This window comes from Typopeltis vanoorti, chromosome 12, assembly GCF_054136105.1.
Source record: "Typopeltis vanoorti isolate ZY-2024b chromosome 12, IOZ_Tvanoo_1.0, whole genome shotgun sequence".
NCBI classification, from domain to species: domain Eukaryota; kingdom Metazoa; phylum Arthropoda; class Arachnida; order Uropygi; family Thelyphonidae; genus Typopeltis; species Typopeltis vanoorti.
In genome coordinates, this window is record NC_143560.1 from 124,467,335 (window position 1) to 124,491,428 (window position 24,094).

At 34.6% G+C, this 24,094-nt stretch overlaps 1 protein-coding gene across 1 annotated transcript in view; it reads left to right on the forward strand.

Annotated features, from left to right (window-relative positions):
* LOC150101205 (uncharacterized) overlaps positions 1-24,094 on the forward strand; it is a 242,979-nt gene that overhangs the window by 47,732 nt on the left and 171,153 nt on the right. The window contains exons 2-3 of the mRNA XM_090402189.1: positions 1,697-1,934; positions 12,574-12,734. Of these exons, the coding sequence (XP_090258315.1) occupies positions 1,697-1,934; positions 12,574-12,734 (399 nt within the window). The remainder of the gene's footprint in view (positions 1-1,696; positions 1,935-12,573; positions 12,735-24,094) is intronic.

A 24,094-nucleotide genomic window follows, 5' to 3' on the forward strand; every position in this document is an offset into this window, starting at 1 on the left:
AGTAATATCATCATGAAGATGATAAAAAATGATAAAGATAATGACAAAGATGCCAAGAAATAATAATTTCTTGGCATCTTTAATTTATAGTATAATCAAGTGAAAAAACTTTCAACGACATGATCATGATGTCTGATGAACTCCCACATAGACTAACGTATTCATCTTGTCTTTAGAAGAATGCAGGAATAACTTCCTTCACAAATATTATTATTATTACGGGCGACTCCAGGGAGTCCTTAGACTCATACGAGGGAGGCCCTAAACATCATGTCCACACAACTATACGATATTATCACAGTATCTATCATACCTTACCTTGAACTCACTCACTATAGCACCCACAACAGACTCTGGCAGCTTATTCCACTCATTTACCACTCTAAAAGTAGTAGAACCCAGCTCTAACATCCTTGCTAACTACACTCTTGCCCAACTTCCATAGGTGTCCCCTAGTTCTCCCACCACCAGTCCTGATCTCAAAAATATCCTCTGAATTAATCCTATAGAAACCCTTTAGCAATTTGAATGTCTCAATCATATCTCCCCTTTTCTGCCTATCAACTCATTTCTGCAACTCACAAATCTTCAACCTGTTCTCATAAGGTTCATTCCGTAGACCTGCTATCATCTTGGTCACTCGCCTCTGGATCCTCTCCACGTCCTCCCCATCAAGAAGAAACCTAGGTGACCAAATCTGGGCACAGTAGTCGACATGAGGTCTTATCAAGGCTCGGTAAAGTGAAAGGAATCTTGCAAGATTTTAATTTGCAAAAGCCTCACTGTCATCTTTAAGGTACCTTGGCCATAAAGAGTAGAAAGGCTATATATCATCTTGATGAGGTAGGTAATGTTATGTTCAAGTTTTTATACTGCAGAAGCCTTTTTATCTTTTCTAAAGTACCTTAGATATAACCAATCAGAAAACCTGCAGACATCATCTTGTGAAGAGGTAGAGAATGTTGATTATACTTTATTTTTTTCTGTGAGATAGTTTTTTTTTTTTTTTTTGTCCATAAATTGTGTAGGTTCTCTTGATATTTGAAGTATTTTGCACCAGTAGCAAAATATCATGAAGATAACCAAGTTATTTTGTTCACATAGACGGTCAGGGAATGATATAATTAAGAATGTGCTGCTCAAACTTTTACATCGTAATTGACTAGAGCAGATGAAACAAGAGCCAGCAGCTTTGCCTCTTGTTTGTATAGTTCATCTTGACATTTGATGTATTATTATTATTAGAATAGATATTGTAAGTATGCCATGTTAAAACCAAATACAAAACTATCAGAAGGAAAAATAATTGTTCAGTAATTCTAGGGTATCAGCTAACAAAATATTTCTAAAGAGAGAAACATTATCAGACTGAAGAAAGTTGGGAGAAGATAAATGCACATTTCTTGTTTTTGAAATGTATTTTTAATTTAATATTAGAGGACAAATCATGAGTGAAGACAAGACAGGGTCAATGACATTTGTTTTGCCAACTGTTATTTATCATGCATCCAGTACACTCGCTAGTCATCCCCTTCAGCTGTTATTGCATTACTAATAATAGTAGTTTAATAAATTACTGTCACTCCATTTCAGAACAGTGTAACAAATATTTAATACTGACATACTGAAGAAACATGATTTTGGAATTTAAAATAATTTTGAACCATTTTTTTAATGATTTTAATTTATTTTTTAGTGTACTTCACTATCGCATCAAGAAATTGCCTAGTGGAGAAGTTGGTCTCTGTGGGGTTCCACGCCAAAAGTTTGCAGGCCCAGTAGAGCTAGTTGAAGGAGTTGAAGGACTTGCTTGCAAACCTACTATTCCTTGCAACAAATCACTTGACTCTGTACTTCCATTAACACACTGGGGGATTACTGAGGAGGAAATCAGAAAAGCAATGCTACAAAAAGCACGTGAATGGGGTATAGATGTAAGTTTATTTAGTATTTTATTTTCTTTATAATTTATTATTCTACAAATTAACCATATAGTCAGGGTATGATATAAAATTTATAAGTTTTTTTTTTCTGTGCATAGCACTTTACAAGGAGAGCAATTCCTCACTTGAAATATATATATATATATATATATATATGATCATCAGTTATATTTACTGAATGAGTAGATGTGTTCATGTGTTTTTTTGACTGATTGAAACCGAGAAACAAACAAGTTAATTTGCACACAACATGTTTCGTCAAAAATGACTTCTTCAGGTGTGGGAACACTTAAAGCAAATGAAAAAAAAACCATAAAAAATACTGTGCCATTATAATAACCATAAAACAGACTTGTAAACTGTAGTTAAGTTTGAATTGTCGTTATAGTCTGCACTGTAGTTGTATTGTTGTTCATATGCGAGCGTGTGAGTTCACGCATACACCAGTATCTAATGGCAGAACTATAAGAGTCAGGTAGACTATAACTAAGGTTGCTGTTGATGTGAGAAGAGTCTAAGATAATTTCTTTGGATTCAACTATGCGACGTTCCACTTCATCGTGACAAATATAAACGTTTGATGTTGCATTCCAATCTATTTCGTGTTGGCGGCCTTCATTGTTTGTGTTCACTGAGGATAAGATGTGACTTGAGAGTGCGCTTGTTCTTATTCTATTGTATGAAATGTCTTTCTGGTGTTCCTCTAGCCGTAGGCAGATTGACTTCTCAGTCTGGCCATAGTATGGTCTCCCACAATCGCATATTATTTTATATACACCGGGGAACTGAAGATGGTTATGAGCATTTTTTAGGTGGCTTAGAACTGACCTTAGTTTCGGAAGAGTTGAAAAACACGTTTTTATATTAAATTTTTTCAAAATTCTTCCTCGTTTGTGGAAGAGCGAGCTGATGTAAGACAAAGAAATATAAACCCTTGGGGTTGTTAGGAATCTCTGTGTTATTTCGAGGGCACTGGTATAGTTGCCTCTTGATGTTTTTGGAAGAGTATCCATTATTAGAGAAAGTTCTTCCTAGATATTTTAGTTCTTCATTGGACAATACTGAGCATGCATGGTGAGCCAATGTGGAAATGATGCCTAACTTTTATGCAGGATAGTGTGAGGATGCATGTAGATATCTATCTGTGTGTGTTGATTTCCTAAAGATTGAGATTTTTTAAGAATCAGGCATCTTAGTAAGTTTCATGTCTAGAAATGAAAGGAACCATTTTCTTCAATCTCGACGGTGAATTTTATGTCTTGGTAGAAGTTGTTTAAATGATTAAATCACCATGCTCCCAAATAAGGAATATATCGTCCACATAGCGGAGCCATGTTCTAGGTTTTAATATTGCTTTAGAGATGGATGTTGGCCAGTATTGGAGAGAAGGAGCTGCCCATAGAAATTCTCTTCGGTCTTTACATCCACTTATTCCAAGATTATACGGCCTTCCAAAGGTGCACAAAGAAAATTGTCTGCTCAGGCCAATAGTTGATAGCATTGATTCACCCACATATAAATTATCAAAATATCTAGCATCCTCCTTAAAAGGTCTAGTAGGAAAATCTTCCTCTTATATTAAAAATTCAATGGACTTAGTCCCACATAAAAAGCTCAAGAATTCCTATATTATGATGAGCTTTGATGTTGTGGCACTTTTTACAAATGTTCCAACGCAAGATGTTCTCAACATTTTAAAAAACAAGATCTCCAAAAAAGATTTTTGCACTTCTCTCACACGGTATTAATTCGGGGTATTTTAACTTCGAAGAGAAAATTTATAAACAGAATAAAGGACTAGCTATGGGCAGCCCCCTATCTACAACATTTTCTTCGAAGATTTCGAGGAAAAAGCCATCTCTAAAGCAACATTAAAACCTAGAACATGGCTCCACTATGTGGACGATATATTCCTTATTTGGGAGCATGGTGTGGAGAATCTTTACATCTTTCTAAATCATTTAAACAACTTCCACCAAGATATAAAATTCACCATTGAGATTGAAGAAAATGGTTCCCTTTCATTTCTAGACATGAAATTTACTAAGATGTCTGATTCTTTAAAAATCTCAATCTTCAGGAAATGAACACACACACAGATAGATACCTACATGCACCCTCACATCACTATCCTGCATAAAAGTTGGGCATCATTTCCACATTGGCTCACCATGCATGCTCAGTATTGTCCGATGAAGAAGAACTAAAATATCTAGGAAGAACTTTCTCTAATAATGGATACTCTTCCAAAAACATCAAGAGGTAACTATACCGGCGTCCTCGAAACAACACAGAGATTCCTAACAACCCCCAAGGGTTTATATTTCTTTACCTTACATCAGCTCGCTCTTCCGGAAACTAGGAAGAATTTTGAAAAAATTTAATATAAAAACGTGTTTCAACTCTTCCAAAACTAAGGTCAGTTCTAAACCACCCCAAAAAAGCTCATAACCATCTTCAGTTCCCCGGTGTATATAAAATAATATGCGATTGTGGGAGACCATACTATGGCCAGACTGAGACGTCAATCCTCCTATGGCTAGAGGAACACCAGAGAGACATTTCATACAATAGAATCAGAGCAAGCACACTCTCAAGTCACGTCTTATTCTCAGTGAACACAAACGATGAAGGCCGCCAACACGAAATAGATTGGAATGCAACATCAGACGTTTATATTTGTCACGATGAAGTGGAACATCGCATAGTTGAATTCTAAGAAATTATCTTAGACTCTTCTCACATCAACAGCAACCTTAGTTATAGTCTACCTGACTCTTATAGTTCTAGTGAAGTTAGTTCAGTAGAGCACTGTCCATGGAAGTATCTGTAGAAGAGGCACAAGTCAGAAACTGAATGTCTCTGCATCTAGTTTCACTTTAATACCTGAGAGAGGGATCATTAATTAACTGGATTGCCCTCTTCTGGATAAAATCGAGCAATCTTAGAGAGGATTTTGGCACTACCCCAAATATGGGAGTAATATTCCATGGCTGGGTGGATGTGGGCTTTGTATAGAATTAGCAGCTGTGAAGGTGTGAAGTAGTGTCTTGTGTAAAAAAGTACACCAGGTGTTTGGGCAGCTGCAAAAGCTATATGTATTATATAGTAATAGGACTATTAGATTTGTAGATTCTTGGCAATCCTTATACATCAGAGAGACCAAAGGATTTAAGTTTTTTTTTTTTTTTAGTCATTTCAGGAGGCCAAGAAGTTGCTTTGCTGAGTAATCTTTTTTTATTTTAACATGAGATTTGGTAGGACTGTTTTTACCATGGAGAAAGAGATTAACAGTAATCTAGCCTTTCTAGGCATCTTGAAAGCTATAAAAAGGAGATTACTCAGAAAAGGGACTTTTGAACTTCTGAAATTATTAAACTACTTAAACCCTTTATCCCCTTCTCTGTCATATGTAGATCACCAATAATTCACAGACCTGATGATCCTCTGACCCATTATAGATGCTACTGATTCTCCTTAGAGATTATATCCAACAGTTAGCAAAATCTCTGTAGTTAGCTTTGACTTCACTTTTTTCTTCACTAATAGCCTCTTGAATAACACTAATAATTTTAAAAACGTTTTTACTCCTGAGAGCACAAATTCCCATTCTTTTTGCCATTCATGCAGATTAGAAGAGCAGTGGTTTCTCACCTTCCCCAACCCTTTGTCTTGCTCATGACAACCCACTTAAGTGTTCTATCTGGCTAAAGATATATTGATAATGTGTTCTCAGTTTTTCCTCATGTCCTAGATACATTTCTTCTGCACGTCAACAGTCAGAATCCGTTTTAACCATGTAAAATACAAAAACCTACTCACATGGTTCAGGCGAATAGGTTTTATTATATTCCATGAACATCTGTAGCTCTATTATTCCTGGTTATATTATGAAAAGATCATCTATATACCAAAATTCATTCATATGTTCACTGGACATCCACAGATTCCGTGTGGTCACGCTGATGCTTGATGTGCCACACCAGGTCTCACCATGTAGTCCTGTTATATGCTTTTCTGTAGGCTTGACTTTCTGAAGATCAGTCACTTCACACACCGTCCATCCATCTCATTGACAGTCTACCCCTTCCTCCTTTTCCTGGAACATTACCTTTTATTACTGTTCTGAGAAGTTCTCCTTCCATTCTTTTCAATGTGTCCAAAATATTTTAACTTTCTTCTGTCACTATCCTTAAGGAGCCTTCAAGTTCTACTGCTCTTTTCTAACACGCATTCATTTGTATGTCTTTCAGTATATGATATCCTCAACAGCCTTCTGTAACACCACATCTCAAAAGCAGCTATTCTTTTTTTATCTGACCTTTAGGTTCCAAGTCTTACATCCATAAGTCGCTGTTGGAAAAACAACTGCATCCCATCCAAAATTCTCAACTTTATTATTATTATTACATGACACCTCCAGAGAGCCCAAAGCCTCATCGAGGAAGTGTATCTACTCTACAACTCTCTGCCTTCGCCACTCCACCAGCTGCAACAACCTTCATCATCTACACCAACACCATCTACTGCCAACCACCACCACTAGTATTTTTGCAAACAAACATCCTTGCCCATGGCGGGATTTGAACCTGCAGCCTTTTGGGTGGAGAGCGGATACGTTCATCACTCGGCCAACTTTGTTCCCATGGAGTTAGATCCATCCTTCCAGATTTTAGACAAGTCTCTGACTATTGTTTTAGCTATTTCTAATCATCTTTTTCTGATATCTTCTGAACAGCAATTCTTCACATTAATAATGGATCTCAGGTGCTCAAACTTGCTGACTTCCTCAATTCTTTCTCCATTAAGGTATACTTGTTTCTCAAGAACTTCCCTGTGTGTATTTCCTTTGAGAACTATAATCTTTGTCTTGCTAGGATTGAGTTGAAGTCCTCTGTTATTACTGATCTTGTTAACTTTATCAAGAATGTGTCCTAGTTCTTCCTTGTCATTACAGAGAAGTAGGGTATCATCAGCATACCTCAGATTACTGATCAATCTGAGGTATGCTGATTTCTGTCTTGAGCTTATCCAATGCTTTATGCATGATATCCTCCACATATATACTAACCAAGTGAGGAGAAAGTAAACATCTTTGCCTAACTCTTTTGACCTGAAGCCAATTAGTCAATCCAACATCTGCTCTTACTGTAGCTTCTTACTCCCTGTACAAGTTAGCTATCAACCTGATAGTGTGTTGAGGAGGAAAACCCATTCTTTTCCTTACTTCCCACAGTTTCACATGCTGAACACAGGCAAAAGCTTGAGAGTAGTCTAAGAAATACGTTACCAGAGGGAGTCTGAATTCTTTATATTTTTCTATGATCTGTCTAATGCAAAGGATCTGATCTCTGGTGCACTTACCTTTCCTAAAACCTGTTTGTTCCTCAGGCATCTCTGCCTCAACTTTGGCCTCAGTCCTATTTAGCATGATCTTCAATAAAATTTTGTTGCATGAGATATTATACTAATAGTTCTATAGTTCTTGCAAGCCCTTATATCTCTCTTCTTGTGCAGTGGTTTGAAAACTGACTTCTTCCAGTCTCTAGGCCATGATTCTGTCTCTCATATCCTTGTAATCAATCTATGAAACACTCTTATCCCCTGTGGCCTTAATTAACTCTGCTGGGATTCCATCTGCACCTGTGGCCTTATTGCTGTTAAGCTGCTTAACTGCTCTTTCAACTTCATGCATAAGTGGAGGAGATTATAAATCGGAATTTTCCTAGTCAAACGCTCCTCCAAATTTTCTTGATCCACTCTATTGTGCAGTTCCTCACTAGTTGTTTTTGATTTCCAATTCTTCTTAGTAAAAATTTCCGAGTCTTCTTTATTCCTATCTTTGACATTCAATTTGGACTTAAACTTGTGCTTTAGATCACGAACTAAATAAAACATACTTTTATAATTGTGCCTCCTCATCTGGAACTCTATCTCTTCACATTTATTAGTATAGAACTTGTCATTGTTGACTCTTCTGAGTCTGGCTTTTCTGACTTCTCTATGTAATCTCTTATATTCTTCAGTCCCAGTGTCTCTCTGTTTTTCCAGCTGCCTTCTTTTGATTAGTTCCCCATGTTGAATTTGATATTCATGGGTCTCTTGGTCTTCTTTTTTGATTCCTTCCCAAAGCATTTCTGGGGAGTTCTCATTGGTCTTCAAAAAATCATCCAACCGAGTCAATTGTTTGATTTTCTGTGCAAATATCATCGAAGGATGATATTTTCATAATTCATTTTGTGTTTATACAACCATTCTTTTGGTTGTACAGTTGACTTTTCTCTATAGCAGACACCATTATGACTTACTTCCTGTGACAAACTATCAGAAAGTCACAACCAAATTCCCATAGTCAGTGATATTGTCAAAGAAATTCACTATAATAAATTGTATTGAGCATATGTGATAATTAAATAGTGCTTGTTTCCTAAAGCGTTTAAATTTTTTTACCACCTTTAATTACCACAGCTTGCTAATATCTGCCATCCATTTAGATATAAGCAAGCTATTGTTAGATGGCTAAACCTTAAGAATCAAGTATGAAAAGTATAAAATGACAGAAATTACTTATATTGCACAGTGTTTGACAGTGAGCTAGATATTTTTTCTTTCTGAATCAATCCATGCTTTGTTTAGATTTTCCCAATGTTTGATTTTTCAGAAAGAATCTGAAAACGAAAACCCAACATCTAATGTTTAGTTGTTTTTTTTTTATTTCAGATTTTTTTCATGTTTTCCACAATATATTTTTGTGTTTAAATTGATCACATCTGAAAGCTTTTCTGCTTTGTTCCTTTTTATAACTTGCTTACATATTTTTCTTTTCACTGTCATACTCATTTTTAATCTGTTCAAAACAGTGGCAGCCAGTAAAAATTTCAAGTGGGGGTGCTGCATATACAAAATAAAATAAAAATTCTTTTTTTCCTAATCAGTAACCAATTTATTAATAAATAAATTTACACGTTAAAAAATTGCTTTATTAAAAATATTTCACCCTCACCATGAACAAACACCAATAACAAAAGTTTCGTATCTCACAGAAATAAGGAGCGCAAGCATACGATACACTGCCCAAAGAGCAGTGTGAAGTGTAAACGAATATCGGCGAGTCTACCAGCAATTGGTGCGATCATTCTCGCACTGCATTAGATTGCAATGTATTTGTTTCGTGTAACCATAATTGAAAAAATATCATTCTCTTCATATTTTCAACAGTGACACTTGTCAAAATTCAGCCTTGTATCTATAATAAATAAATTATTTATTTATTATAGCATATTTTATATGTTAAAATAACATATAAAATATTAAATTAAGGGGATAAAAATCCCTTATTATTTTACAGCCAGTATGCGAAACTCTAAGATCGAAAACTACGATCTACGAGTTTTTCATGCCGAAGAACTATTGGCGAATCCAAGCGCAAGTGACCACTTGGTAGTACAACACCAAGGCAACTCAAAGCAAAGGTGGAGCAAGCTTCCTCACTATCCTTGATATTTTCTCATAATGTGAAAACACAGCTCATAGGAGATGTAATACTGCTTTACATTATGAGGAGAGGTCACTACCCAGACCGGTTTCAACCTTTTTTGAGGTCTCATCAGTGAGTAGGTAGACCTAGATGATATCAAAGTTTTAAGTGAAAAGAACTTGCATACCTTCACTATACGAATGCCAGAGTGTAGTTTTTGTAGTTTTCGATCTTAGAGTTTCGCATACTGGCTGTAAAATAATAAGGGATTTTTATCCCCTTAATTTAACTAACTTCGCCAGAAAATATAGCCTTTTGGCTTTTCATCTTAATTATAATATAATATATATGGGCACACCACTCTGGCATTCGTATAGTGAAGGTATGTAAGTTCTTTTCACTTAAACTTTGATATCATCCAGGTCTACCTACTCACTGATGAGACCTCAATAAAGGTTGAAACCGGTCTGGATTGTGACCTCTCCTCATAATGTAAAGCAGTATTACATCTCCTAGGAGCTGTGTTTTCACATTATGAGAAAATATCAAGGATAGTGAGGGAGCTTGCTCCACCTTTGCTTCGAGTTGCCTTGGTGTTGTACTACCAAGTAGTCACTTATGCTTGGATTCGCTGATAGTTCTTCGGCCTGAAACTCGTAGATCGTAGTTTTCGATCTTAGAGTTTCACATACTGGCTGTAAAATAATAAGGGATTTTTATCTCCTTAATTTAACTAACTTTGCCAGAAAATATAGCCATTTGTCTTTTCATCTTAACATATAAAATCTGTTATTTTAACAAAATAAAATAAGATTAGAAAAAAATAGTTCACCCTTTCGTATCTCTCAGGAATAATGCATGCAAGCATACTATACACTGCCCAAAGAGCAGTGTCAGATTCACTAGTTACGTGCAATGAGATGCACAAACGAATATCGGCAAGTCTGGCTGCAGTTGGTTGAATGTGATAATATGGACACTGTGTTAGATCGCAGTGTATTTGTTTCCTAATCTAAAGCGTTAATCAAACAATTCCAATTAACTATTCAATCAATGTCGAAACATAAGCTGTAACCTTTAGCATGTTGTAAGCATTGTTATTATTTATAAACACTAACAAAATTTAATTTTTTCATTTTTTACTTGGGGGTGCTACAGTGTCGCAGTGCTTATGAATGGGCCGCCACTGTCAAAATTAAATTACACATTACAAAATTATGACTGTTCAAATGTTACAAGAAGAGGATTATCATGCCAGGTTGATAACTTCCTGCTTTAAATTCCCTGTATCTTGATCCATTATTAAGATATCTCTATCAACAATAACATAATCACTGAGACTTATTTCTTCTGTGTTTTCTCCATATGACTTTATACACATGTTGGAACACATTATTACAGTTGACTTCCATTGTCACAGAGGCTACAGGAATAGTATGTTATAATGGATAGTTTGCCATAGTGAATTTTCTTTTGTATAGCATTGTCTCCATAGGCATATGGAAGTATGCTGCTGTACTATAAAGAAAATTCACTATTAAAACCAATAAAAGCTCCGTTTGCTATAATGGTGTTTGTTGTAGCAAAATATTACTGTAGTAACAACTAGTTCTTGTCCTGAGCAGAAATCCAGCAAGTGCCTTTTTTTTTCTTTCTTTATTATTATTATTGTTATCAAACAATCAAACTTATCAGCAATGTCAATGTCATCACTAACAATCAAACTCACCAGCAAGGTGAGTTTGATTGTCTTATAGCAGTTGTCAGGATTTTTCTTCCTTCATATCAGTCAAATCAGCTGGAAAACACATACACTTAACGCACATAATACACTGATCTATCATTGCCTTGATTGCTTCGACTGCTATTCCAAATTGCCCTGCTAAATATTTATGCTGCAGTAGGATTCAAACACTTGACTTCCAAGTTGGAAAGTTTAGCCAACAGCTTAGCCATTACTGTTATTAATAGTCCTTTTTCTTCAAATTATCCCCACATTTCTGTATGTTTGCAATTAATTACCTACTCAGCTATTTGTGTTTACAACAAGAACGAATTTTACCAATTTCGTTATTTGTCCTTTCTTATGACTTGAAGAATTCCTCTACTTTTTCCCTGCTAGCCTCTTTATTAGGACTAGGTACAATCACATCATCCAGTTTCCTTATGTTGAAATTTGCCCAGTCACTCAACTTTAAATTTCGAATCAAGAAGATTATCTTTATGACCAGCATTGAACTAACCATGAAGAAAACTATATAGCTATTCTTTCCTTTTTTGATCAATGTTCCTCTATAAATCTTCCTATGACTTATTATTTAGAAGTTGTTACTTGTTTTCTCCTCAGTCTTAATATTACTAGTTAGTCCACATTGTACTTTTTAATTCTGCTGATTTAATTTTTTTACCTTCTCCTCTACCATCGATAATTCATATCTTCAGTTTTGTCATTGCTATTTTCCACTAGCTGACGTATCACTATTTGCCCTAGTATTGTGATGAAAACAGTAGGGATTTTGTTTAACTAGGCTATGATAGCCTCAGCTTCTTGATATTTGATTATAACTGTATCATCATAATACATGCATGGTTTAAGCCAAAACATAATACAGTTTATTTGGTTAGTCCATATTGTTAGCCCATTCTGATTAGTTCAGTATTCAGGGTAGATACTTAATAATTGGATACACCACTAAAAACATGAGAATTGAATACGAGGTCAAAACCCACTTCACTTCCCTTGTTCCTTAGACTATGCAGAGATCTCCTCACAGTGAGTAATAAAAATTGCAACAATCTTTTCATAGCTGATTGAGACTAGTTCACTGCTGTTTGGCCACTGCTACCATAGACTATTCTTATATACTTCACATTGATTAAAATGGAATGTTAATCAAAGCTTGATTAATCACAGCTTTACTATACAGTCAACTATTACTATAGCAAACCCATAGGGACCAAATAAATAGTTTGCTATAGTGAATTTGTTTTAGTATAGCATTAATGCTAAGATGCTTTGAGAGTTTTTGTATTTACAGTTGATGGTACATTTCTGTTTATTGTAATATATTTTAATTGTGCACTTCCATTTTGTTTTAAAATAAATACCTCATATTATGAAATAATGTATTCTATCTTCTTTCTTTTCTGTAGGAAGATAAGTTAGATTCAAGCCTTACTGAAAATTATAATGATATCAAACTCTTAATCACCAAAACTTTACATCAGATTCAACCATGGTTTCATGGGCAGTTGTCAAGAGTGGAAGCTGAAAGACGCATTGAAGAAAGTAGCCATAAAGATGGTAAATTCTTGTGAGTATTCTTTTATTCATTGAGAGGCTGTTTTATATAGCAGTATGTATTGTTCATTTATATATATATTGGTGATTTATAAAGTGTTTGCAAAAGTATTGGCTCATATACTGTTGTACAACTTGAATAGACCATATTCAAGTTGTACAACAGATTATTGAATAGTAGCATGGAACAAAACAACTTCCATTTTTCTTGTTTTTATTGATTATGAGAAAGCCTTTGATTTTTTAAAAAAATACTTGTGCAATACTGAATCAGCAAATGGAAGAACCATATATAAGGACCATCAAATCAGCATACAATAATGAGGCCAGTACTAACAGTTCATTCTGATGGAAACATCTGCAGTGTTGAAATACAGAGAGGCATAAAGTCAAGGTGACACAATATCACTAAAACTATTCACATGTTTAGAGGGAATATTCAAGCTTAATTGGGAAGAGAACGGTCTGAAGATAAACAGAAGATATTTAAACCAATATATATGCTTTGAAGTAGATGCAGTTAAATGTGTTTGCAGATTTAAATAAGCTACCAAACTGATATGATGTACAATCCCATGTATAAAAAAAAAAATTTCATCTTGAACCAGCTTTGGTCAGCATATATTGAAGATTACATATTAATGAATTAGGCTATGAAAGAAGTTACATAGTACATTGCAACAGTAAGCCACATACTTGACATCTTGATACAGTATTCCATATCAAGATTGAGTTCATCATCATAACACTAATTACGGGTATAGACCATATTGGTCTGTTCAGTCTCGTTATCCATCCAATATCCTTTTTTGAGGTCTACTCTGCCTTCTCTTTCCAACTGGCTTATATTTTAGTATTAGTTTTGGATATAAGTTTGAGTTTATAAAAATAATCATAATTTAAAATTCTGAATATTTTTACGTATTGTTTATGTTAGTATGTTTATTAGTTTTAGTTTCATAACACGCAATGTCAGCACTTGCGATGTGTCCGTTATTGAAATTGTTTTGTCAAAGTGATATGTAAAGCATTTATGTACTTACTGGATTTGATATTTGTATTACTTACAGGAATTTTATTGTAGTTTAAAATTATCAAAAGTTGTGTTTTATGGAAACATTCTCTTGTCGCTAACGGAGACAACGTGCCAGCCATTATACCTAGTTTCACTTGCCACTTTCATGGAGTGCGCATGCTTGCCGAAAAGTTTGATGTGAGATTGACAGCTGACAAGAACAGCATTCGGTATCAGAGTAACGGCTGTAAACAAGAAGAGTGTTCGGAGAGAAAATTAGAACACAGGCCGGCAGATATTTAGATTCAACTTGAGTTATTTTATGTGACAGTAGGAGGAAAATCAATAGTATATTCCGAAAAAGGAATCATGAAACTCTGAAGTTTTAATGTGGAATAAGTATTGATAAATAAAAGGGAAATATTGCTGTAGATCATTTTATTAGCGTTTCCTCAAATATTCCTTTTAAAATAAAGGAATATTCGAGGAAACGCTAATTGGAAGATTTATAGTAGATTCCGAAAAGGGAATCGTAGAACTGTGAATTTTTTAAATGAAAGAGTTAAGACTGTCAATAAGCATTAGTGAATAAAAGAAGAAATTGCAATTTACGTTCTAAAGGAATGTTCGAGAAAACTCTGATTAGGAAGTTTCATCTGTATTAAGGATGCCAGATCTAACTATTATTTCTACTAAAAAGAGACAGAATTGAGTTAGGAAGAATTAATGTGTGCTACATAAGTGATGATAAAGGATCCTATGAAAATGAAGAATAAAGTCATATATTTTTGGAAAAGGGCCTTGACAGAGAAAGAAACTGGCTATGAACATTTTGTCATTGTGAAAACAAAGTGTTTAGTCTAGTCTTAAGTGTAAGTTTATTTCTAAAAGGCCTTGGATCCAATTAAATTTGTAGTTAGTTATGTAATATTGTTTGAAGTGTATATATATTGTTTTTGTTTTATTAAATGTGTTTATTTTGTATTTTGGTCTTGACTCAGTGATTTATTTGGATTCTGAAAGAAATAGTAAAAAAGAAGTCATTGCACCAATCGGAGTGAACCCTTGTGTATATAATATATAGGTACACTCGAAAATAAATTAAAAATAATTGTTAGAAATGCAGAGATTAAATAAAATAAATAAAAATCCTATATATAAACAATGGTGCAGCCAGTAGGATTAATATTATGATAATATTCTTTAAATAAAAATCTCTAATATTAACAAGTTCATTCACATTAAAACAACTTAAAAAAAAAAGTTGTAATTACCCATAAGCAGCAAGAGCAGGTAGATATGCTGCTCACTTTTATTGCTTGTTTGAAACCATGCAATTTAGCATCTGATTTAGGAGTACATTTTAGTGTATTTGCTTATTTCTTATTGTTGCTCAAATGACAGACTGAGTGATGTTGATTGCTCTCTGAAATTGAAATTGTACGATCCCATAAGTGTGTGAATGATGAGGCTTGTTTTACTGTTGGCATGAAAAAGCAACTGGAAAAAACTGGAGAAAAAGATATTCTAGAAGTATGCAGTAATTATTTCAAAAAATTGCTAAATGAAACAAGCAGTGCTAGCACAGTGGTAAAAAACACTCAACAGGCATGCAGTCAGGAATGCATATCCATACTTGAAGTAGAAACAGTCAAAGACCTGAAATGTGGAAAGGCAGCAGGAGTAGATAATATTTGACCAGAAATGCTCAAGTACGGAAGTATAAAAGTCTTACAGTGGCTGCACTGCATAGTTCAGAAGGTCTGGATGATTATAGTACAGCTCTCATAGTACCCATATATAAAAAGGGAAATAAAACTGAATATGAGAATTACATAGGTATTTTTATACTGAGTGTTACTGGTAACATTTACACTTGAGAAACAGTTGAGAAAGATTGTGGAAGAAAAGCTTGGTGAAGAACAAACTGGATTCAGGCCAAATAGAAGCTGTCAGGATCAGATTTTCACTTTACGACAAATAGTTGAGAAATCATGGGAATATAACAAAGATCTGTATTTAAGTTTTGTAGATCTGGAAAAGGCATATGACAAGGTGCCAAGAGAGATAGAGAGAGAAGCTATTCAATACAGTATAGTTGTATGGTGTCAATAGGGCATTATATCAAGCAATACTTAGTCTTTATTTGAGTTGTAAGTCAGCAGTTAGAATTGAAGGAAGTACAGGAAGATAGTTTAATGTTAAATCTGGTGTGAGACAAGAATGTACATTACCCCTGTGTTATTCATTATCTATATGGATTACATTATGAGGGAAAGTGGTATTGAACTTGATATCAAAATTGAAGATGTTAATGTCAGCTCTTTGATTTATGCAGATATTATAGTTCTAAATAAATCTGCTACAAGTCTGCAAGATTCCCTGACTAAATTGAATAACTGTTGTAATAGATATGGTATGAAGGGCAGCAATAACACGACAAAGACAATGAAAATAGGCTGAAGCATTGAAAATATCAACTGCATTGTGAATGGAGAACCTATAGAACAAGTAAAACATTTCAGGTACTTAAGCACGATTTTTAGTGAAGATGGTAAATTAAATATGGAAATAGACAACAGAATCAACAAAGTTGGTATGGTGGGAAGTCAACTGAATAAATTTATATGGAATAAAAAAGAAATTAGTTAAAACACTAAATTAGCTGTATACAAGACAGTGTTCAAACCAGTTTTAACTTATGGATCTGAGAGCTTTGTTAGAAATAAAACACTTGACCAGAGACCGCAGATATGAGAGTCCTGAGAAAGATTAGGGGTGTGAACAGATGGCGTCAATGGCAATATCATATTATGAACGAGGATATTAAGAAAGAACTTGATATTGTTAGCATCCAGGAATGTGTTAGCAGGGCTAATCTCAGGTGGTATGGTCACTTAAACAGAATGGGAGAGGAAAGATTAGTAAAACAAGAGTTCTCTGCAGATTGGCAGGAAAATGACCAAGATATAGGTGGATTGATATGGTAAAATGTGTCTTAGAAGATAGAAATATAAGATCTGATAATGTTGGAGTCTTGACGAGTAACAGACTGATTTGGAGGGAAATTGTAGATAGGAAGTTAGTAATGGCGTAAATTTTTCATGTATTACTGTCATATCCTGTACATCTCTTGAGAGTACATGGCAGGAATTTGATGATGATGAAAAAGCAACATAAACTCTGAAAACAAGAATTCTCTCTCTCTGCTGATCAATAAAGCTTATGATTTCTAGCTTGAATTTAAAAAGTGTTCATACTGTTTAAGAGGATGGATTGACGCACATATTTTTAGTGACATTTAAACATTGGCATAGCAGATGTCTAACCTCTAGTTTACAAACTTGCTATCAGCTATAAGACCAGTATCTATTGTCATTTTCTAAAAACATGGACTATGGATGAAGGCATTTCCACTGATAGACTTGAAAATGCAGCATCATGTTCTTGTGAACTATATCCAGATTTTAAGCCACTGATTATGTGAGCACCTCATTTAATAATCCAACCCAAAGTGTTGCAGGTTGGAAGAAGTGGAGATGCAAAGATTAGAACTGGCCAATCCAGAATATCTGTTTCTGAATATATATTTTATAAACATTAATAGATGTCTACTTAAGAGAGTTGTATCTGTAATCATGTCCATATGGGGTCAACAGTGTATTGAGATTTGTGAAATACTCAGGAACAAAATATACATTCATATATGCATGTAAATAACCGTATACTCAGTGTACATTTTTTTTTTTAATTTTTAGGGAGGGGTACAAAGGTTTGATCACTCTCTCTCCATTTTATTGAAAAAGGTATATCCCTCTGCTGAAAGATCACTAAAATGAATTACCAGCTGAGTGAATTTGCAAAGAAGTATTAAATTTTGATTAAATTATCTTTCAGCTTTATCATTGCTTCCTCGTTCATTAAATGAAAGCTTCCATTTGTTTTGTTGAAAGTTTATTTTTCACTTGGTTAGAGTATAATAAATTTAGTTTAATCCTTTATCCAAGTGTGAGCTTCACACTTGGATATTTTCCTGATGAAAATATCTTCAGGACTGGGGTAAGGTGGTACAACACCAAGGCAACTCGTTGCAAAGGTGGAGTAAGATACCAACACTCCTGTCTCAGTATCTCCTATAATGCAATAATGCAAAACACATCTCCTTGCGGATATGTCTAATGTTATGCATTAAGGGAAGGGCCAGTACCCAGACTAGTTTCGACCTTTATTGAGGTCTCTTCAGTGGGAGCCAGGCTCAAGCTGAGATACCAGGCAGAAGCATTCGCAGGTCATCTCTACCTATAGGAGTTGCCAATTGGTGTGCCACCCTTTTTTAATACATTACTCTGGATTTAGAGAAAGATGTTGAAAGTTTTAGAGTATAATAAATTTATAGATTTATAGTGTTTTGGCATTAAGGGTAAATATTAAGATTAGTGATCAGAGCTTGCTCCACTTTTACCACGAGTTGCCTTGATCTTGCACTACCTGTGGGATCAGCTAGTCTTGCATCAATTGCAGGCGCAAACTTGACATTTTGTCTATTTGCTCACTTGGGAAAAATGGAGTAAAACCAGGTTTAAAATTGCTTGGTATCTTTAATATAATAAATTAGTTTAATCCTTTATCCAAGTGTGAGCAAACAAAGTTTGCGCCTGAAAATATCTTCAGGACTGGGGTAAGGTGGTGCAACTCGTTGCAAAGGTGGAGTAAGCTACCAACACTTCTGTCTCAGTATCTCCTATAATGCAAAACACATCTCCTTGCGGATATGTCTAATATACATGTCTAAAAATCGTGGGCCTGGCTCCCACTGAAGAGACCTCAATAAAGGTCGAAACTAGTCTGGGTAGTGGCCCTTCCCTTAATGCATAACATTAGACATATCCGCAAGGAGATGTGTTTTGCATCATAGGAGATACTGAGATAGGAGTGTTGGTAGCTTACTCCACCTTTGCAACGAGTTGCCTTGGTGTTGTACCACCTTACCCCAGTCCTGAAGATACTTTCAGGCACAAACTTTGTTTGCTCACACTTGGATAAAGGATTAAACTAAATTTATTATATTCCATTTGTTTTGTAACAGAATTTACATTTTGTGGCCAGTTTATTAGGTATATACTATACCTTTTAGTGCTCATGTTGTTGATATAATAAATATGAAGTCCAACATAAAGGAATGAAATTATGCTTCCAGTATTGGAGTTCCAGTATTATCTTACATCTAGTCTAGATGTAAGTCTATAATCATTTTCACTTGCTTGTGTTTCTAATGAATGCACTGTAATCATACAATACCCCCAATAATGTTGCTACAAGAGACACACAATTGGGGGTATATTGTATGATTACAGTGCATACATTGAAAATACAAGCAAGTGAAAATGATTATAGACTTACATCTAGACTCAAGTCTCTCTCTGTAGATGCTAGTTGAGAGACCTGAAAATTACATCTGATATCTTGAATGGTTTTTAAGAGCAGCTGCAGATTATAGAAAAGTCTCTCTCTCTCTTGTTTAAACTCACTGTGATAATGTATCATGATTTTTCTCCCTTTGATTTGATGGGTAGAATTAATGGCATGGTCTGCCAGTCATGACTATTCAGTTTTTTTTTTTTTTTTAGCTCGGTATGGTATTATTATTTTAATTTTTTAAATGTGAATATTCCACCCATGAAAGGTTGTTAACCTATAGTATGCTAGTACATTGGTGGATTAGGTTAAAGGTTATAGAATTTGGAAACCCATCTCCAGAGATTAAAAATGGAACTACAGGTAACCCTCATATAACGCGGTACTTATACTATGCGGTTTCAATATAACACGGTCTCCAAATTGTAGTAACCCTTGTTCAATGCGGTACTTATACAACGTGGTTTTGACAAAAACATAGTCTAGAAATTGTAGTAACCCTTTATGTTTTCATATATTTTTCACCGCACAACTTAAAAATCAAATTTTATCTTCGTTAATTTTGGGTCTGCCTGTATCGTGCAGGTAGTTATAAGTACCGAATTTATATTAGGGGAAACACCCTTTAGCACACATGTACGTTAATTGTATACCTTATAAAGTGTTTATTGTAAAATTGTCTTCGTTTTCTGCCAGGAAAGCGTGTTAAAAATCATTAGTGTGTCATCTCAAGCTGAGCACTTTATTTTCCGGTGAGTTACATACATAATTAATATGTAATTTCTTTTTACATAAAAAATTATTTTTATAGTAAAGGCCACAAATTGCATTAAAAGGGAAAAAATGAATATTGAAAAGAAAATTCGTCTCGGAGAAAAAAAATTAAAATCATGGATCGGTTGAAAAATGGAGAAAAATCAGTTGTTGTAAGGACTTTCAATTTAAATGAATCAACAATTCAAACACAATGAACATAAAATCGAGAAAGTGTTTATTGCTGGGTCAGCGGTAAGTGCAAAGCTCGTATACACAATTTTCTAAGAGAAAAATGAAGAAATCTCTAATGATTTGGAAAGAAGATGCACTCAAAAGAAAATTCCTTTGGATGGAAATCTTATTAAACAAAAAACTCTCAAAGTTTATAAACATTTATAATACAGACCAGGTGTTCAATGCTGATGAATCCAGGTTATATTGGAAAAAAATGCCAAAATCCACCTATATTTCAAAAAATGAAAGATCAGCTCCTGGATTCAAAGTTTCCAAAGACAGAATTACTCTACTGTTTTATATTAATGCATCAGGTGATGCATTAATTGGTTATCATTTGTTATCATTCAGGGAGTGAGAGGTGTGATTGAAATCTGATTATCGGAATAATGAATTACAGGTGACCCTCGTATAATGCGGATGTTAGGTTTCATAGAAATGCCGCGTTATATAAATCGCATTTTGTGAGACTCGGATCACATTGAGGATCGGTTCATAAACATTAGTTTATGAACTGATCCTCAAATCCTTGTGCTATGAAAGATTAAAATATGCACTTTTTTTATTTTGCCTGAAACATTTATGCATTACGTGCAATGAAGCCTAATTACAATTTGTAATTTTTATAATTTTATACTATGTATTTGTGTCATAGTTTATATGTTTTCTTAACTTACATGAATTACCTGAATTAAATAAAAACGTATATTTATTGGATATGTCATTATTGTTTATATAATTAAAAAAAAAAATTTCGGAACATAACATTACTTTTTGTATGTGATCTGAATCTCGCATAACACGGCATTTCTATGGAACCTAACATCCACGTTATACGAGGGTTACCTGTATTTGTATGTGTCCTCAAATCACTTAAAGCTCCAAATAAGCTAGGTAGTGTTTTTACACCAGGCAGTTCAATTATCTATCACCTAAAGTTCACAGACATTCAAACCCATACATAGCCTGTTGGTTTGAGATCAGATATGCTATCCACTCAGCCAACCAGACTGGTAATTTTTAAGACTGCACGGAGATTTCTGGTCTAAAAAAATATCGTGGCTGTTTTTTCTGAGGTGTCCTGAATATAAGAAATGGTAATATCATTACTGTAATCAGCATGCTATGGTTTAGCATTTTGATAACTAGGTTGGGATTGTAGCCATGTTACCTTTCAGAGCTGAGCTCACCCATATCCAGTGGCCACAGTTACAACATGATTAACAAAATGATAAATCCTCACAGCATATATAGCAAGGTTATTGCTATAACATGGGTTATTTCCATAAAGATCAGTCTCTTCCACTCTTAGTTGCATGTGTCTAATTCCTTGTACCTGCAAGCTGGTGAACTAAACAGGCCAGTAAAGTCTGGTAAAGTCACCCTCGTGCTCCTTAATCCATTCAAGAGTGATATTATTCTCCTGGAAACCACAGCTTTCACATTGGATAAACTGTGAACTTGAATGTATCCACCTGATGCATAGCAACAATTCAGCTAAGCTGTGACATTTAAATATTGCTCCACTGGTATTAGCTTGGAACAACTAGAATTGCTGTTCATTAGAATAACCTTTATTCTACTTCTCAAGTTTCTAGCATTTGTTTTCCTGCTATACTTGTGACTGCTTTATTTAGATCAGGCATGGTCAATCTTTCCTAGTTCGGGGGCCAAATTATCATTCTGTCTCCGAGTCAAGGGCCAGACAAAATTATTAAATAAAATAAATTAATATTAAATGAATTAAAACAAGTTGCTACTTCATGTTTCATTTATTTATAATATAATACTTTGGTACAAAGCTCTACATAAATTTTATAATATAATGAACGACATAACAATTTATTATATTATAAAATTGGCCTTGTATTTCAACTACGAGACTATCAATATTGACGTTAATATTACTTAAGGATAATCGCATAGAATTTTCGAGGTTTTGGTCCGTTATTCTTATCCAGATTTTTGATTTATTGTATTTCGTCCTCGAAAAAAACTGTTCACACATATGTGCTGCCGAAAAGACAAATGATTTTTCTTGAAAAGGTGCATAAATTTATATATTTTTCTTCCATCAAATAAAATTTATAAAAATTCGTCAAAGCAATGTTGTTAAATTGTGATTTTAGCACTGAATCCGCGTGAAGCTCACTAAGTTCCATCTGTAAGTTTTCTGGCACATTATTTACATCAGCATCCATCGAGCGAGCAAATATAGCAAATGTGGTCTTTGTTTTTGAAGTCGGCAAACCTTGTATCAAATTGCTCTGTTAGTGCCTTCAGTTCATCTCCATAACAATTATAAGGGATATTTTTATGAGTTGCTAGAGTAGAAAAATGATAACAATTTTTAGCTCTTATCTCACTTTCCAACAATCTTAGTTTATTACAAAAAGCTTTGACATGTCCATGCAGTTCATGAACCAATTGTCCTTCTTTTTGCAATTTAAGATTCAGTTCGTGTAGGTATCTGATGACATCTACAAGGAATGCTAAATCACACACCCACTCATCATCTTTTACTTGGTTAATTGTGTTTCCTTTTTATGTCCATAAAATCTGCAATGTCTTGTCTGAGATCATAAAATCGTTTTAACATTTTACCTTTACTCAACCACCTCACTTCACAATAATAAGGCACATCTTCATAATCCGAAAATAGGTCTGCCAAATACTCCTTAAATTGGCGGTGATTAAGTGCACGTGACTTAAAGTTAAGACTGGCTACTACAACTTCCATAACATTTGTGAATTTAACTGATTTTATTGGTGGATAATGCAGTGAAAATTTGTTAAATTTTCCAGATGGGTCTCTAGTTCTATTGCTCTTTCATGAACTATTCCAATAAATTCCTTCTGTGCACCAACCATTGCAGGGGCTCCATCAGCACATATGCCAGATAGTAAACGCCATTTAAGCCCAAATCTCTCGAAGACTGTGTTGACTGTTTCAAATATATCTTCACCGGTAGTTGTTTCTTTTAATGGCCGAAGCGGCAATAATTTTTCTGTGATGTTGAAATCTGCATCAACTCCTCGAATAAATATTGCTAGTTGTGCTCTATCGGAGGCATCGCCGCTGTTATCCAAAGCAATTGAAAATGCTTCCATTTTAGCAATCTTCTCTTTTAAACTTTTTTTTGATATCATCAGCCATAATTTCCATCCGTCGGACAACAGTACATCTCAACAAACGAATATTCTCGAAGTCTTTTTTCTTTTCAGGACATGTTATACTTGCAACATCCAGCAGACATTCTTTGATAAATTCTCCTTCACCAAATGACTTAGAATGTTTAGCGATTTTTTCGCTTTCCACAAAGCTAGCTTTGACAGTGCTGTGGTGCTACATTCTATGCTTGTTGAACATTTGCTGCTGGGTATCCAAGTTCTTCTTCAACTTCTGTATTTCATCTTTTCGTAATTGTCCATCAATTTTTGGGTGATCCGCATGTCTCGAAGTAAAGTGCCTCTTCAAGTTGTATTCTTTGTTGACAGATACGGATTCATTGCACAGCAAACATACAGGCAAACCTTTATTCAGAATAAAATAATAATCCTCTGTCCAGTTGTCTTGAAATTGATGATTCTCTGTATCTACTTTTCTTTTTTTTTGCAATAACCCCTGACATTGTCCCAAATTTATAAGCGATATTCAGAACTATCAAACAAAACTGTCTTCTACACCACAGGCACTGAACAGAACACAACATCAACGGAGGCACCGAACAGAACATAACATCAATGTAGGCACTGAACAAAGCACAACACCAATGCAACACCGAACTGACACGTTCATACATGCCACTAGTCAAAGTGAGAAAGTGACTTTAGTTGAAGAAAACATAGTGTGTTTTTCCCAAGTCATATGACGTCAGCTTAATGTGAGTTAGTAGAACACACCATGTTTTCTCCCACCATGAATCAGACAAACTTCACTGAAATAGATTATG